The following is a 15,993-nucleotide window of genomic DNA, read 5'->3' as shown; positions in this document are numbered from 1 at the left end:
ATTTCAAAAGATCTTAAGGTATTGGCACAATGGCCGACTCCCTCGATGCAGAATGGAGCAGCGGCAGGAAGTTGACACCCCAGAACCTTTTGGGGAACTAGACACCGAGGACTAGCCAGAGGACAGCCCCTCTGGTAACCGGTCCCTGCTGTTCAGTCCTGAACTCAGGTCCGACTTGGATTCAAAGAAAGAGGAGTAGCAGGATCTGGAGGAATGTCAGGGTGTCTAGTCTTTTACCTTGAGTACCTCCCTCCTTTCACTGGTTGCACAACGACAGTGCACACAGGCTGAACACTGCCACTTGGGGAGAGGAGGGAGTGTGATGGGCATCGGGCCACGAAGTCCAACCACAGGCTTCTGGTCTGGCACTGCCTGCAGGCCATGGTCGGCACCGACAGAAGACCTCAGAGCTGACACCGAATCATGCCCTGGCTCCAAAATCACCATTCAGCCACAAGCTTCTTTGGTGCTGACAGCGCCTTCGACCCCAGAACATCACTTGGGACCGTCAGGCCAGAAGACTTAAACGTCGAGTCCTCCAGCCCACAAGGCCCAGTCATCTGCAGGTCTGAGAATCTGGAGCAGCCCTCCCTGCAGTGCCTCCAGGAAGAGCTCAACCGAAGACTCTTCATCCACCCACAGACTGGTAAAATCTCTACCAAACCACCTCCTAAAGTGCAGGACACTCTCCCCAGGAAAAGAAAGTTGACTTTTGAGGAGGAGCTTGCATTGGAGCCCATCCCTCCTCCTAAGCAAAAAAGACCCCAGGACAGGGGCACTAGCCCATTACCACTTCAGTTTCTGTCCTCCTTATCCCCTTCCTCCGCCACCTCCATCACAAAGGTCTCCTCTGCCTCCTTCGTCAGTGTTCTCCACATTCATGTTATGGGGGCCAGCCGCGTACAAGACTCCCTACAATACTGAACCTAGAGACGACCTGTGGAAAGACTACATTATTGATCCCCAAGGGACACAGACGCAGATTTCTACACCATAAAACCCTCCGCTTCATATGACACAACCTCTTACCATAAGGTCATCCATCGAGATACCACTTTCCATATGGTCGACCAACACACCATGCAGGAAGTCTTTGACTTCCTGATCAAGACACTTTCCACCGCTCAACATACTGTGCAGGTTCTTCCCATGCTGAAGGGCATGCTCAAAACTGCACCTGACCCTTTTAGACAGCCCATGAAGGGAAGAGTAGTTACACGGAGGATAGATAAAAAATACAAACCTTCACCCACTGACCCGCACTACATTTAGGGATAACTTTCACCAAACATTTTGGTTGTCCACACTGAGCACAAGCGAGCAAATGCCCAGGAACTGGCGCTGACCCTCCACCAGATAAAGAGATAACAAAAATTGAGGTTGCAGGAAAGTGGGTCACCGTGCAATTGACCACTCAGTGGAGGATCACTAACTGAATTGGCTTACTCTCTTGTTACGATCGGGCCCACTGGGATGAGATTGAGGAACTTCTCCAGCACTTCCCAGAGCAATATAGACAACATGGGCACAAGCTTGTCTTGGAGAGCAAAATAATAATTTCAAACTCCACTAGCAGGTGTCTCCTCAACTCAGCTGATACTGCAGCCAGGAACATTAACACAACTGCCCTCATTAGGCGTCACACTTGGCTGCGTATCTCTGGCTTCAAGCCGGAAGTTCAACAGTATCTGCTAAACCTGCCGTACGACTGAGAACACCTCTTCGGACTGCAGGTGAATCCAATGCTGGAAAAGATCAAGAATGACACTGATGCGGCCAATACTATGGATGCTCTCCAGGCACCTTCCCCCCGAGGTAAAGCCATCTATTCCGATACACCCACCCCTTACCGAAGGCACCAGCACTAGCCTACACACGGCTACTCCCTGGGGAGAGGGATACAGAGGGGACAGCCCAAGAGTAGGGGTAGAGGGGGTGTGACTAAGGGAGCTGCCCCGCAAAACAGTGAATTTTATCTATTCTCCTGATAATACTACACCTCTCAGAAAAATACTTCAGGGGTTTCTTCTGCAATGGGAAGAAATCACCTCTCACTAATGGGTTCTGTACCTTTAGGCAGGGTTCCCTCACAAACACACCCTCTCCCCAGAACATCGGTGCCTCCTTCAGGAGAAGGTTTGGGTGCTTATCATCTAAGAAGCGGTTGAGTGCCACCACACTAGAATTGCAAAGGGATGCAGTCCTTATCTCCAAGAAAGACAGGACCCTCATGGCCTATACTATACCTCAAGCCGCTTAACAAGTAATATCCTGTTAGAGTACTTCCATATGGTCACAATACAAGTCATCAGCCCTCTGCCTCAACTAAACGACTTCATGACCACTTTCGATCTGACCGCACATCCAAATTCACCCTCCTCCCCTTGGCTACCTGCGGTTTGTGGTAAGTGGTCAGCTAAGCAAGACTACAACACCTAGAAGCTAATAGGTGATCACATAAAAGATCAGGACTGTAAACTGTGCTAGTAATGACCTGGAGGGAGGTCATCCTACTTGTTAAGCATGTGCAAGATATTTGGAAGAAGCCTTTCTCCGAGCCTGCCATTGCAAAATCATTGTACAACAATTACTGAACTCCAAAGGACAGTCACGTTTTTGTTTCTTGTAATCCCTCAGGTTGTGGTGGTAGTGACAGCTTCCCTAAAACGTAAAGGGACATTCTTCCACATGGATAAGGTGGTCAGGTTTTTGACACGTGGTCTTTCCTTAAGACTCTCAAACACTGTATCATCATGGCCAGCTACAGGTTCGATCTCTGGCACAAATCCAACCACTATACCTGCTTAATCTGATCTAGACTTCTAGCTGCAGATTCCTTACCGTAGAATATTCTCCAAGAGCCAGACTGGCTCTGAAAAACCTTGCACACTACCTCTACAAGCCGGTAGGTGGCATTGATCTGCTCCGTGAGCTGCCCATTTAGGCATCTCCCCAGCACGTTGACATCAGTTATTTTCTTTATTTGTTATCTGCGCAGATCCAGAAAAGCTACTTCAGTCATTCTTTACAACCTTTATTTATGCTTTTTGAGCTTTACTCTCCAGTGTGCCTTTAGGGATCATCCCTGAGAAACCTGTGGGTTTTAAACCCTGTGAAGCCTGTCACAAGCAGATGTCTGTGACAGACACCCCCCTACCTGGTTTGCTTGTGGTGCGTGGAGCAAGACGACGACTCCAAGGCCTGCCCTGAGTGCCGTGCGATGAACCTCTAGGCGGTCCATGAGCGCATGTTGAAGCTCCTAGTTGTTCGGCACGGGGCAAGTCCACAACGCCCCAGATCCAGGGCGCATGGCAGGGCCCAGTCCACTTTCAGTCATTCCTGTTGGTTCCCATTGAAGTCTAAGTCTTTATCGGGTAAGTCCCACAAGAAGAAGGCCAAGAAGTCGAACTGCTCTTCGACTGCACTGCACTGGTCAGTCATCAGACGAGGCGCAGGAAGGACACCCCAAATCTTGGTCTTGCTCTCACTCTTCCCCTTCGAAACCTGCACCTGGGTCCGCTGTGTGCCTCCCAGAGCCGAAGTGATCTCTGCCCAAGAGAAAGAGTTATAAGGCCATGCATCTCAGTTATAGGTATCCAAACCCCTCTGGAGGACGTTCGGGACCCATGGGTTCGGAAGGTGCTCCGACTTAATTTCCACCTGCGAGTTCGTCCTCAGTGCCGGCAGGGCCCTTTGGATCCAATTCCCAGATCCACACTGACTCTGGTTGAGAATCCACAACCTTCACCAGAGTCCGGTCCCATGGCGTAGTTCCCGGTGCCACAGATGCCCCTCTATGGTGCCAACCTATTGTCCCTGACCGTTGCAGTCTGACGTCGACACTGGTGCCGACCAGACCAAGACCCTCTAAGTCTGAGACAGTGCCTCCTTTTTTTTCAACGGGCCCTTAGTGAATACGTTTGGGGAAAATCCGAGGGTCCTTATGGTTGTCTGGACTCCCTTGAGGATTCCTTGGCCGAGGTTACCTGGCTTGAGGAACTGGCTAATGTCTGAGGTATGGACACCTTGCCAGACACTGGCATTGTCTCTCCTCGTACCGTAGTGATGGAGGAAGGGGCGTCATTCAATATGGTGGCTAGGAGGGTGGCTGAGGTGGTGGACCTTACACTGCCCTCAGTGGTAGTCAAGACCAATCTTTTGATGGAAATGCTTCAGCCCGGGTTTTCCCCTATGGAATCTTTTCTTCCCTTTAATAATTCTTCTGCTTGGGGCCTGGCCCAAGCCCTGCGCAGGCGCTCCTGTTCACAGGGCAATCTCCCGGTGACACCTCCTTGCTCCCGGGGAAGCAGCTTTACTCACTCAGCACCCCATCCCGGAGAGCCTAGTCATTCAGGCTCCACTTCAAAGGTTAACCCTGGCGCATTCCCTTTTACACCACTAGATATGGAAACGAAGAGACTGGACGCTTCGGCAAGATTTTCTCTTCTACCAGTCTTGCATGGTGGTCAGTGAACACTGCATGCCTCTTTGACCACTATACCCATACAGTGCAGTGTGGGATCCAACTGCGCAAGTGCTGTCCATGGTCTCTGAGGAGGCACGATCCTGCTGCTATTGCAGATGGCAGGGACACAGCAAAGTTCACAATACGCTGCGGACTGGGCACAATTACTTCGCTGGGCTGAGCAATCGCTTTTTCCGTGACATTCCACCGCCACGCCTAGCTCAGGACTTCTGGCTTCTCGAGGGATGTTGAGGTATCCTTTATGTACATGCCATTCAATGGCACATGCCTGTTTGGTGAAAAGGCAGATTCAGTGCTCAAGCCCTTTAAGGACAGCAGAGCGAACGCTCCATCTTTGGGACTCTCTATGGCCTCATGCCTGCCCCATTCTGCCTTCCCTGACTACGGTAGAGGCTACTAGCTGTGTCCATTTCCGCGCAGATACCATGGTCAGCAGGATTTCCAGTTTTATTTTTTTGGACATGTACACGGCTCCCACAGGACCCGAAGCCAGAGATTGGCAAAGCAAAAGCAGGCATGGTAGTACGACATCCCTGGACTCCCTGAAAAGCTCAGATAGAGAAGGGATGTCTTAATACCATGCCTGCTTTTGCTTACAGGGAGGTGCCACAGAAGGGAGTAGGGGTTTCCCCACTTTGAACTTCTGTTTGGACACCCTATAAGGGGACCATTGTGTCTTGTGAAGTAAGGATGGGAGAGACCTCTCAAAGAACCTAATCATGATATTGTGGAATATGTGCTTGGCCTTCATTCCAGGATGGCGGAGTATAGGACAAAAGCCAACAAAAAGCTTGAGGACAGCCAAGAGCTCCACAAGCTCTGGTATGACCAATAGGCTGCCATGGTGGAGTTCCAACCAGAGCAAAGGTTGTGGGTTTTGGAGCCTGTGGCTCACAGGGCCATCCAGGACAAACGGACTGGGCCCTACCCTATCCTTGAAAGAAAAGGTGAGGTCACCTATTTGGTGGGCCTTGGCACATACAGGAAACCCAAGACGGTCATATATATAAAACGCCTGACACCCTATAATGACAGGGCTGAACTGATCCTGCTCATGGTCACAGATGAGGAACAGGAAGCAGAGAGTGAACCTCTCCCTGGCCTCCTCCCTCACAACCCTAAATATTGGTCAGTGGAGGGAGTGGTCTTGTCAGACACCCTTCCTGCCCAACAGCAGACTGATTGCAGGCAAGTCTTAAATCAATTTGCTGAGCTCTTCTCCTTGACCCCTGGTCAGGCTAACTGGTGTAGACATGATATGGACACTGGTGACAGCCTGTCAAAAATAAAATTTACTAGCAGTCTGACCATGTCAAGGAGAGCATCAAGGCTGAAGTAAGCAAGATGCTGGAATTGGGTGTCATCGATTCCTCAGAGAGCCCCTGGGCCAGCCCAGTTGTTTTAGTCCCCAAGCCTCATTCCCAGAGTGGAAATAAATAAATTAAGTTTTGTGTGAACTATAGGGGCCTGAATGCAGTCACAAAATCTGATGCACATCCAATTCCTAGGGCTGATGAATTAATTGACAGGTTGAGGGCAGTCAAATATATGAGTAGTTTTGATGTCATATCAGGATACTAACAGATAGGTCTGACCCCTGGAGCAAAAGAGAAATCTGCATTCTCAACACCAGATGGGCACTTCCAGTTCATTGTGATGCCCTTTGGATTAAAAAATGACCCTGCCACCTTATAATAATAACCTTGAATTTGTAAAGCGCACAGCTACCTCCGAAGTGGTTTCCTGGCGCTCGGGATCCTCGAGAAGATTAAGCGAGCTATTGCCGAGTGTCACATGGTGCTGGGCTGACCTGCCGCCGGCGCAGAGGATCGAACTGTGAACCCCGTGGTCCGGAGCCAGGCACCCTGGCCGCTGCGCCACACCTCTTCCACCTTTCAACGGTTGGTGAGTAAAGTCCTTGCTCGGTTGTAATCCTTTAGTGCAGCTTATCTGGATGATATTGCTGTCTTTTAACTCCGCCTGACAGGAGCACCCGATCTACCTTGGGAAGGTCCTGAAAGCTCTGCAGAGTGCAGGCCTCCCTATCAAGGCAAGCAGGTGCCAGATAGGGCAGGGCACAGTTGTATACTTGGGCCACCATTCTGGATTGGGAAGCTCCAACCACCCAGACTCAAGTCATGGCATTCCTTGGCTTGACTGGGTACTACAGGAGGTTTGCGCAGGGATATGGTTCAGTTGTGACCACCTCACAGAACTGACCTCCAAAAAGGTTAACTGGACGGTGAGCTGTCAAAAGGCGTTTTACTCCCTGAATGAAGCAATGCACTCAGCATCCATTCTGAAAGCTCCAGATTATACCAAGCAGTTCACAGAGCAGACAGATGCCGCTGAACATGGGATAGGCACGCTCCTATCCCAGTCCAAAAATGATGGCCAAGACCAACCTGTTGCTTTCATAAGCAGGAGGCTTCTCCCCAGAGCGCTGCGGTGGAGTGCCATTGAGAGGAATCCTTTGCTGTAGTTTGATACCTGAAGAATTTGAGACCATAACTGTTTGGTTCTCACTTCCTGGTCCAAGCTGACCACAGACCTCTCAGATGGCTTATTCAGATGAAAGGAGAAAACACCAAACTGTTAAGGTGGTCCATATCCCTACAGGGTATGGACTTTACAGTGGAACACAGACCTGGGACTGACCATGGCAATTTTTGGGGAGGAGGGTCATGTAGGAAAGTGCCTCTTTTGGCATGGTTAGCCCCCACCTTTTACCTAATGCAAGATGTAGTTTTGAACTGTAAGTGCACTGGAGCCTGCTAACCAGGTTCCCAGACCTCCTGGCGGTTCCTTCCCGCTGCTTTAAGGAGCTGGATTTACTCCTCACTTCCCTCATTTGGCGGTCTAGCTGCCGTGGGGTGGCTCTCTCCAAATTGCAGCTGCCAGCAGATCAGGGTGGCATTGGAGCATCATTCTTTGAGGTATACTGTTTGGCAGTGCAGCTGCAGTGGCTGTCTTGATGGACAACTGGACGTTACCTCGGCGAAGCCTCTGCGGTGACGGGCCCCCTTGCCCATTCCTGCCATCAGGCGCCTCCTACTACTGGGTTCACCCCTGCATCTTCGTGGCCCCTGCAGGTGGCGGTGGCTTGGACATGTATGTCCAGGATCCAGCGTCTCTCTCGGATGGTACCTCTATATTCCCCTGACCCGACCCTAGTTGCCCTGCCCCTTGGGTGAGATTATTACATTGCTAGAGAATTATGGGTCTGGGCTGTGCACGACCCTCTGCCCAACTGGCTGAGGAGAGAGGCCTACTGCCGGGACAGTTCCTGCTCCACCGGCTGCTCCTCCACACATGTGGGCCCTATGGGATCGTTGTGGAGGGGAACCTTACACACACCCGGTCCTACAGGCCATCCTAACCATGGGACCAAGACATCACCTTGTCACCTGGCTTTACAAAGCCATATGAGGCCTGACAGCTACCCCCCTCCTTTCCCTTCGCCACAAATGGGAGAAAGAATTTGGGCGGGCCTTACATGACAAGGAGTGGGAACGTGCACTCGAATTCCAGAAGGTGGTCTCCCGCAGTGCGCATTTTAAAAGCATATGGTACTACATAAGGCATACCTTACGCCCGGGCAGCTACATCAACACTTCCCAGGCACGCAGTTCGAATGCCCCCGCTGCCGTACTGTAGATGCCACGCTTAAGCACACGCTGTGGTCGCGCCTTGCACTTCATGGTTTACTGGCACGCTGAGCATGATGCACATCGGGAGATCACTGGGCTCCTGGACATATGCTGTTGGTAGGCATGTTCCCTGGGCATAATTAAGAGGAGAAAGCACCACAAAGTACAGGCACGGTTCGCCTCCCTTGCACTACACTGGCGCTCACATGCACCCCCGCCGAAAGAGGCCCAGAGGGGGGCCCTGTGTAAGTGGGGGACAGCAGAGGTGGATGCGCTTTGCAATGAGGAGGCATATTTTCCCACAATGGGCGAGTCTTCTCCTGCGTTATCGGCAGCTGGGCGAGGCCCCACACAAAGAGCTCAGCTGGTACCGCTCCTGCCCCCAGTGCCGACCCCCGCTCGCTGAGTTGATAGCTACCCCGTGGGCCCCCCTCCAAAGCGCGGCACACCTTTTCCCCAATCTGCGCTACTTAGTCCTTTTGGTCCAATAAACAACATCAACCTATTCGCTCATAGCCATTTAGCACCCTCCCTCCCCCCACCCCTCCTTTCTACATTACTTATAATAACCCCTGTGTTCCTCTGATCCCGTCTGAGGCAAGGTCCACGTACTGTATCCCTGATCACTTGCTCACATGTCACCCCAAGACACTATGGGGCCCTCATTCAGCGAGGCCCCTGCAGGGACTGTGCATGTATTACCATTGTCACGTGTCTGTGTTATGTATCGTATTGGAACCTGTACTGTCTGATGTGATCGGAATGTTGGAAGCAAATAAAAATGATTTATGTTAAAAAAAAAAAAAAAAAGAAAACAGGCTCCCTGTGCCAGATCTCTTTCCTCAAACTGTACCACGATTGGTACAACTTCAGCCAACCTTGCTAGTCCCTAGTATATGGCACCCCTGGTAACTAGGCCATTGGTATTGAAGAGGGTCCTCTAGAGCAGCAGCACACATTGTGCCACCCCAGGGCCCCTCACCAAGACCCTGCAGACTGCCATTGCAGGCTGCATGTCTTCGTGCAGATTGCCGGAAGAGTTGACCTTGCCCACAGCCCTGTGTGCCATGCCCACATACACTGCATGAGGTATAGGTACGTCACCTCTACTGCAGGCCTTATAGCCCTAAGGCAGACTGTACTATATCCCATGTGTGGACATATCTGTATGAGCAGATATGACACTGCAATATCTAAGCCATTCTTTGATATTGTAAGAGCACAGGGAAGCTATAGAGAGTGCATGGGCTGGATACTTGTCATTACGAGTTTCTTAGCTCCATGATGGATTCAGTGTACCCTAAGATGTATGGTACCAAACATTTCATATTAATAAATCCTCCCTGATGCCAGTGGTGGCTGTATTAATAAATGCATACAGGGGACACTTTAGAGGGTCCCCATAAAACCTATCAAGCACTGGTGTGGTCTCTGACTAGTCTTAGCCAGCCTGCCACCACCAGACATGTTTCTGACCTCATGGGGTGAGAGCCACCTCTCTAAGGCCAGGACAAGGCCTGCTCTGGGCGGCAGTGCTTCACACCTCCTCCAGGCTTGAATGGCCTTCCAGGACGGGAAGCTTCAAAGGCGATGTGAAATGCAACCCAGTCATCTCCAGATAGTGGAAGATGCCAACCCCCCCTTCCTGCTCCCCATTTCACGGGAGGACAGGTGGGAAAATTAGTTAGATAAAGAGATGTGCCCACATTCAGCCAGTACCACCCGTAAGGTGAAGCAGGCGATGTGGCACTACTTTTGCAATTCCTCTATCTTGAGATGGCAGTAATTAACTATCAGGGCTAGGGTAGTGCCCTTTCCCACAGGAAGTGGTCACTTAGAGGGTGTACACATCCTAAAGGTAGGTAGCCCATTGGCTACTAGCTGTCACTCCCTTTAATGCTCCGTAATTCAGCATTTAGGTGGCATCCCCGGTCCCTGAAGCTAGATTAGAAGGACCTAAGAAGACCAATGGACGAAGAAGGGCTGCTGACCCGAGAACTAACCACCTGCTGTAGACAAAGGGTGCCAAACACCTGCCGGCTGCTTCCAGGACTCAATCATCGTGGTTTGTTGTCTCATCCTGCAACTGTGAGGCCTCCAAGAACCCCAAAGCACCTCCAGCCTTCGACAAATTGGCGAGAACCTCCCTTGGAGTATAAGAGCTACTTGCCTGCAGGCACTAAACCACAAAGTCCAGTTTATCGATTTGCTGCTCCCCGGCAACTCCGATGCAGCACCAAAGTAAGAAGAGGTACAACAGCTCTGGAGGGTCAGATCTCTCCCCCGTAAGTGAGAGGACACCATAACCTTCCTGAGCCGTGCCAATACCTGGAGTACTGGACCCCTACACCAAAGACCGAGAAGAAAGAGTCTAATCCGGACTCCAACTAACCAGGACGCAGGCATCCGTTTAGGGACTTTGAGACCCCTGCCACTGCTCTGTGAGTGGCCCAGTTGTACTGAAACCGCCTCTGCAACCTGCCTGCCCCTGACCGTGAGGACCATCTCAACACACAACACTTGGCTCTGCACCCAGCCTGCCCGGCCAGGGAAATGACAAACCAGCTGTGCTCCCATGGTCCTGAGGCCCTTGCGACGTGCTCCTTTTGAATGGGACCCCCCAGACTTACCTTTAAGTCCCTCTGTGAACGTGTTTTCAGGTGAGCCCCCTTCTTCGTAGCACCAGTTGGGAACAGTCCAAACCGTACTGCCAAGTCCGGTCCTCCCTGGACCGGAAACGAGCATCGTGGGACCGGGGACGGGTATGCCCAGACGTGGGTCCCGTGCTCTCCATGCTACTGGAGTCAATCTATCCTGGCTGTTGAGGGCTGAAAGCCCGAAACCAGTCCTAGGATGCCTGTTTCCAGTCCAGGCAGGACCTGGCCTGGCAGTTCGAGCTGGACTGTTCCCATTGGGGCAGGGTCAAGACTGATTTGCATATGGCTGGGTACAAACTGGCATGGCATGGTGAGCAAAAAAACGATGGATTTAGGCCCAGATCTCTGTACTGGGTGAATGTATGACATTGTTCTGCATTCTGTCCATCAATTGTTCTTTTTGCATTTGTCGCCTTTTTAAGTAGACTCACTAAATGTTTCGGTAGACCATATGTTTATCTTGGAAGATGAGACGTCAGACCCCAGAAGGACATTTACTCTTTTGATTGGCACTTGGTACTCTCAACGAGATTTATTTACAGCTCATACCAACTTGGTTTGGCTGTGCATTATTGTGACTTCCTGATTGTCTATTGAAGGTGATTTGTTGAGTATTATAGAGATTTCGGATTGTCTACCAGTGCTGAGTTAGCTACCTGGTTGTACAATGCAAATTGTGTTGAGGTCCAAGAGGGAGGTGAGGATAATGAAGTGTTAATTAGACATTTGAAGAAGTGTTAATTATTCAATGCATCTTCCTTTTAAGTGAGCTATAATTGATGTTGTTGGTTTAACTATGAATGAATGTGATTAATATGAAGTACTTTGGATCTGGGCATCAGTAAATGTAAAAACATGTTCTTTTAGGATCTTGAGCACTGATTATTAGCTCACTACTAAATGTGTTTGTATCTTTCATGCTGTCTCATAATGATGACATAATATTCTTTCTTTGCCGAACAGCTCTTCAGAGAGATTTTAATCAATGGGATGCTTTCTTAGATGGAAAGGGAGATCATCTCATTCAAGGAACCAACATCGTTCTACCTACAACAGAGCCTGAAGTTGTAGAGTGATGACATCAAATGAACAAATTATCAAATTCTTCTAAGTCTCAGAATTCTATCGTAATTTATGGAACAGAGCCCAGTACAGCTGGCCAGATACTGCAGGAAACAACTACCAGTTTAAGCAGGGCATTTTTGTATGTCGCAGCCCAAACAGTGAATTATGTGTGCCACAATCTATGAGGGCTTTTACAGTGCAGCACCAGTACAACAATCGATTCATATAGTGCCCCTTCAAATTCTGCATTGACTCTCGAGAGGAAGTTCCGCCGTTGAAACAACCTTTACTATAGAAGGAAAAATGAAACATTTTTACTTGGCACATGTTTTAAATATTATGTTTAAAATAAAGAATCTGTTTTATTAAAAAACTAACCCAAATATGTTTTTGAGAAAGTCAATCCTGCACATATAAGTGCCTATGTTTTACAGATCTTTAAATCTTGGGAGGTTACAGGACATTAATTGTTGATCATATTAATTTTCCGAAGTGTATCTGGTGAGAACTCCTACATAGAGACATATTGGATTGTTATGCACAATAATGGGAATGGTTAGATCTTTCGAATTAATTTTTCTTTTGATATTCATGTGCGATATATACCCTCAAAATGACTCACTGCAGTACCCTCAAGTTAACTCATCCCAGGATTATTTTTTTTGCTCTATTTGCTTTTCCTTGAAGGTTTTGGTGAACCCGAGCTTGTTTATTTATATAGTAAACTATGAATATTTAAAAAAATGAGGTTGCAGGTGTTAATAATACGGAAAAAAAATATCAAGGGATAATTAGTTGACAATGAGATAGAGAATCAGACCAAATACTCAATGTTTTATTTGAGTTACAAAAGCTATGGAATCAACTTTATTTTACATTTTTTTTGTACAATTCAAAATATTCATAATGAACATTTTGTAAATCAAGTGGACAGTAGTTGAAGGCATCATATGTAAAAACAGCATACATGAATAATGCATACCTAAGACATTTTAAAATAAGTTCTCCTTTAGTTCTACAGAAATGTGATATTTACTTTATATTCCCTTCTCTCCACAACTTAAGTGGTTACGGTTATAATTCTTAAACTGAATAATAAAAACACTTATTTTTATTTATTTGCATTGAGTCGAGATATTTAGGTTTACATGTGTTAATAACAAAAAAAAGAATAATAAGTTATATTGAGGCTAAAATTGGGCTATTAAAAAAAATACCAATTTACTTTGCTGTGTGCTCAGTAAATGTTTTTGAGTCCAAAATTATATAAATAAGAAAAATGTGAATACATAATAAAATTATACACTGTCAAAGTGAATTGTGTAACTATTAGGTAATGATACTGGAATTTTTAGGTATTTGTCTATAATGTCACTCAGAACCCCTCAGCGAAAACATCCCCGTAATCTACTTTTCACCCACTTATAATTTTGTTAGGTGTATAGCCCCCCAAATCATCTGCCCCTGCTTTCAAAGGCTATGCAGTTATGCCCCATTGGGCAGCCATACGTACCATGGTCTCTAATGTATCCCTGTTCCAAAAGTTACAAAAAGACATGCATGCCATGCTTGGCCAATCCCCACCACCTTACCTGCCATCCTCCCTCCCCCTCCTGCTTCGAGTCAAAGCAGACAAGCAGAGCTGCGCTCTTAGGAAGACCAGTCAACCTGGCCTGGAAGGCCATTATGACATCACAACAGTGGGGAGCCAGTCTGGTTATCAACTGTTGTGCTGCCATAGCAGTGAGTTATGACATTCAGAAACTGAAATAAACGATGGAAGCGCACTACCAGAGCCATACATACCAAGAACATTTTTAACCCCTTCAGCGCGGCGGGAATTCCCCCGCGGTGCTGAAGGGTTCGAGCGCGGGCGGGGCCATGACGGAACGGTTCCGTCATGAGCACAGCGCAACCGATGCTCATGACGGAACCGTTCCGTCATGGGCATGGAAGGGGTTAATACATAATGAAATTATACACTGTGAAAGTGAACTGTGTAACTGTCAGTTAATGATACTAGAACTGCTACAGTGTTTAGGTTTATGTTTACTTATTTGAACGTAATAAAGTTGATATTAGGACTGAGTGAAGTTATAGTTCAATAGTTTGAAAATAATTATGTAATGCAACTATGAAAAATGCCAATAAATATATTTATTAAAAAAAAATAGTTGGGAAATAAATTAAACTCCGTAATTATTAACTAATGAAAAATGTGCATTGACTGTATGTAAAAAGGGTCTTTTTAAGGGAGTTATAAGGGAGTTCAATTTGAATGTAATCCAGTTGAAAGTATTCATAATCTACAAACAATTTGGGAACCATGCAGAATGACTCAGGATGCTTAAGAACTTTGAGAGGAGGAATTTCTTTCCAGATCCTTACTTCGAATATTGACACACACGGCATACCGACATGCCAAGGCTGCTTTAGTGGGCAAAGTATCTACTACAGTGTGATTTATTAAAGTGCTAAGATTTGTCTTATTCAACCAATATTTTATATACCTACATTAATCATACCCTGAATAACTTGATAGTATGTAAAAGAAAGGAAATGTAAGGGATCACTTGTTTGTTAAAGAACACGTTACTTAACTTCGGTAACGCTCTTTCTGGTGGATACTCTGTGACCGCAGATTCCTCGCCTTTAGAAAATCCCCAGGTGCCAGACTTGAGCCAGAAGATTTAAAACAGCACTGCTCTTGTGTGCTGCTATCTGGTGCTGTGCGGGTCCGCGCTGAGCTCATTCTACCCCAGAAATGACAGAGGCCACATATAAATGGCACCCCTGTGCATCAACATCGGCTTCTTTCTCGGTGCACCCTCGCATGCAGAGCCCAACAATAACCAGAGTAACCAGGGTGCACAACTCCGATTTGGGACACTTTTTAAATGGAAAAAGGGACCATTCCACAGAAAGGGGACAAGGGGAGGTTAGTGTATCCACCAGAAAGATGGTAAGTACATTCTTGTTCTGATGGATACTTCTAACAGCAGATTCCCAATCTTTAGAATAGATGGAAAAGCAGTAAGTCCCGAGGCAGTGGGTCTGTGGAATGTTTCAGATCAAAATGTCTTGCAGGACAGAATGGGCAAAATGCCCTTCCCGTCACACCAGGCTGGCAAGGCAGTAGTGCCTGGTGAACGTGTGCACTAATGCCCACATCTCAGACTGACTGATATCAAGGACAGGCACTTAGCGGTCAACGCAGTGGTAGCTGCCTTTGACTTGATGAAATGGGTCCCTCGGTCCTTCTGGAGGCTGTTTTTGCCAATGCATAGCAGATCTCAATGTTTCCCCTGGGGACACCTGCTGGCTATGAATATCCACTCAACAGCAGCACCACCTTAATGTAGTCCGTCAAAGAGTGCAGAAAAGCAGTGACAAGCATGCTTAAAGCATCAAGTTCCAGGTGCCTTTGAATGCAGGATTACAAATTAATCTGGTATAATTCAAACGTTTTAAGGTTTTACAAGGTATTATGCTGTCGTCCGTATTGACCACACCTACAATGCCATAATATTCAGTAGTAGTAGGTGAATAACCCCCAGCTGTGTTCAGGAATTTATTAAAACATTTTAATATAGCACTCTTACTTTTTTAATCTATGTTGGACCTAAAGTCCTTGGGTAGCTTGGCTCAGGTAGAAAGGCTTTTACTCCAGAATCGCATGTCGTGCTTGCATCACACTCAATTCACACTCCAGCGCTTCACCACTTAAAAATGACGCTACACCGATTAATTAGAAAAGGTTAAAAAAAGTTTTATCTTCCCTTATCAAGCGAAGTCAATCAAGTTTTATCCATTGCATTTCAGGTTCAAAACATTTCATTGTGTCCAAATTAGCAGTACAATTTTTACTTCAGTCTGGCAGATAACTAAACACCACTGGATGATTCAATCCAGCGCCTTGACTCTAGAGCGCCCCGAACTAAGTCACCAAATGTAGCGCTCCGCATAACATTTACATGGCACTGGTGGTCATCTAGTCTACACGATGCTCTTTAAATCAGGTGATTACATTAAGCACTATACTCGGATTTTACAATGTGTTTGAGATCAGGCGGTTACACTAAGCGCTATACTTTCAGAACTTACACTGTTGCTTGAAATCAATCTGTTACATTAG

The 15,993-nt window shown here is 47.4% G+C and overlaps 1 protein-coding gene across 3 annotated transcripts in view; it reads left to right on the top strand.

Moving 5' to 3' along the window:
- Positions 1-12,238, top strand: part of PLA2G7 (phospholipase A2 group VII) — a 357,931-nt gene extending 345,693 nt beyond the window's left edge. For all 3 annotated transcript variants that reach the window (XM_085610561.1, XM_085610558.1, XM_085610560.1), the window contains exon 11: positions 11,757-12,238. In XM_085610561.1, coding sequence (XP_085466687.1) covers positions 11,757-11,869 — 113 coding nt within the window. In that variant the 3' untranslated portion in view covers positions 11,870-12,238. The remainder of the gene's footprint in view (positions 1-11,756) is intronic.
- The last annotated feature ends 3,755 nt before the right edge of the window (positions 12,239-15,993 follow it).

The sequence above is a fragment of the Triturus cristatus genome, chromosome 6 (genome assembly GCF_964204655.1).
Source record: "Triturus cristatus chromosome 6, aTriCri1.1, whole genome shotgun sequence".
In the NCBI taxonomy this organism is placed as follows: Eukaryota; Metazoa; Chordata; class Amphibia; order Caudata; family Salamandridae; genus Triturus; species Triturus cristatus.
Note: the sequence above shows the minus strand (reverse complement) of the source record. Positions and strands in the feature narration are given on the sequence as shown.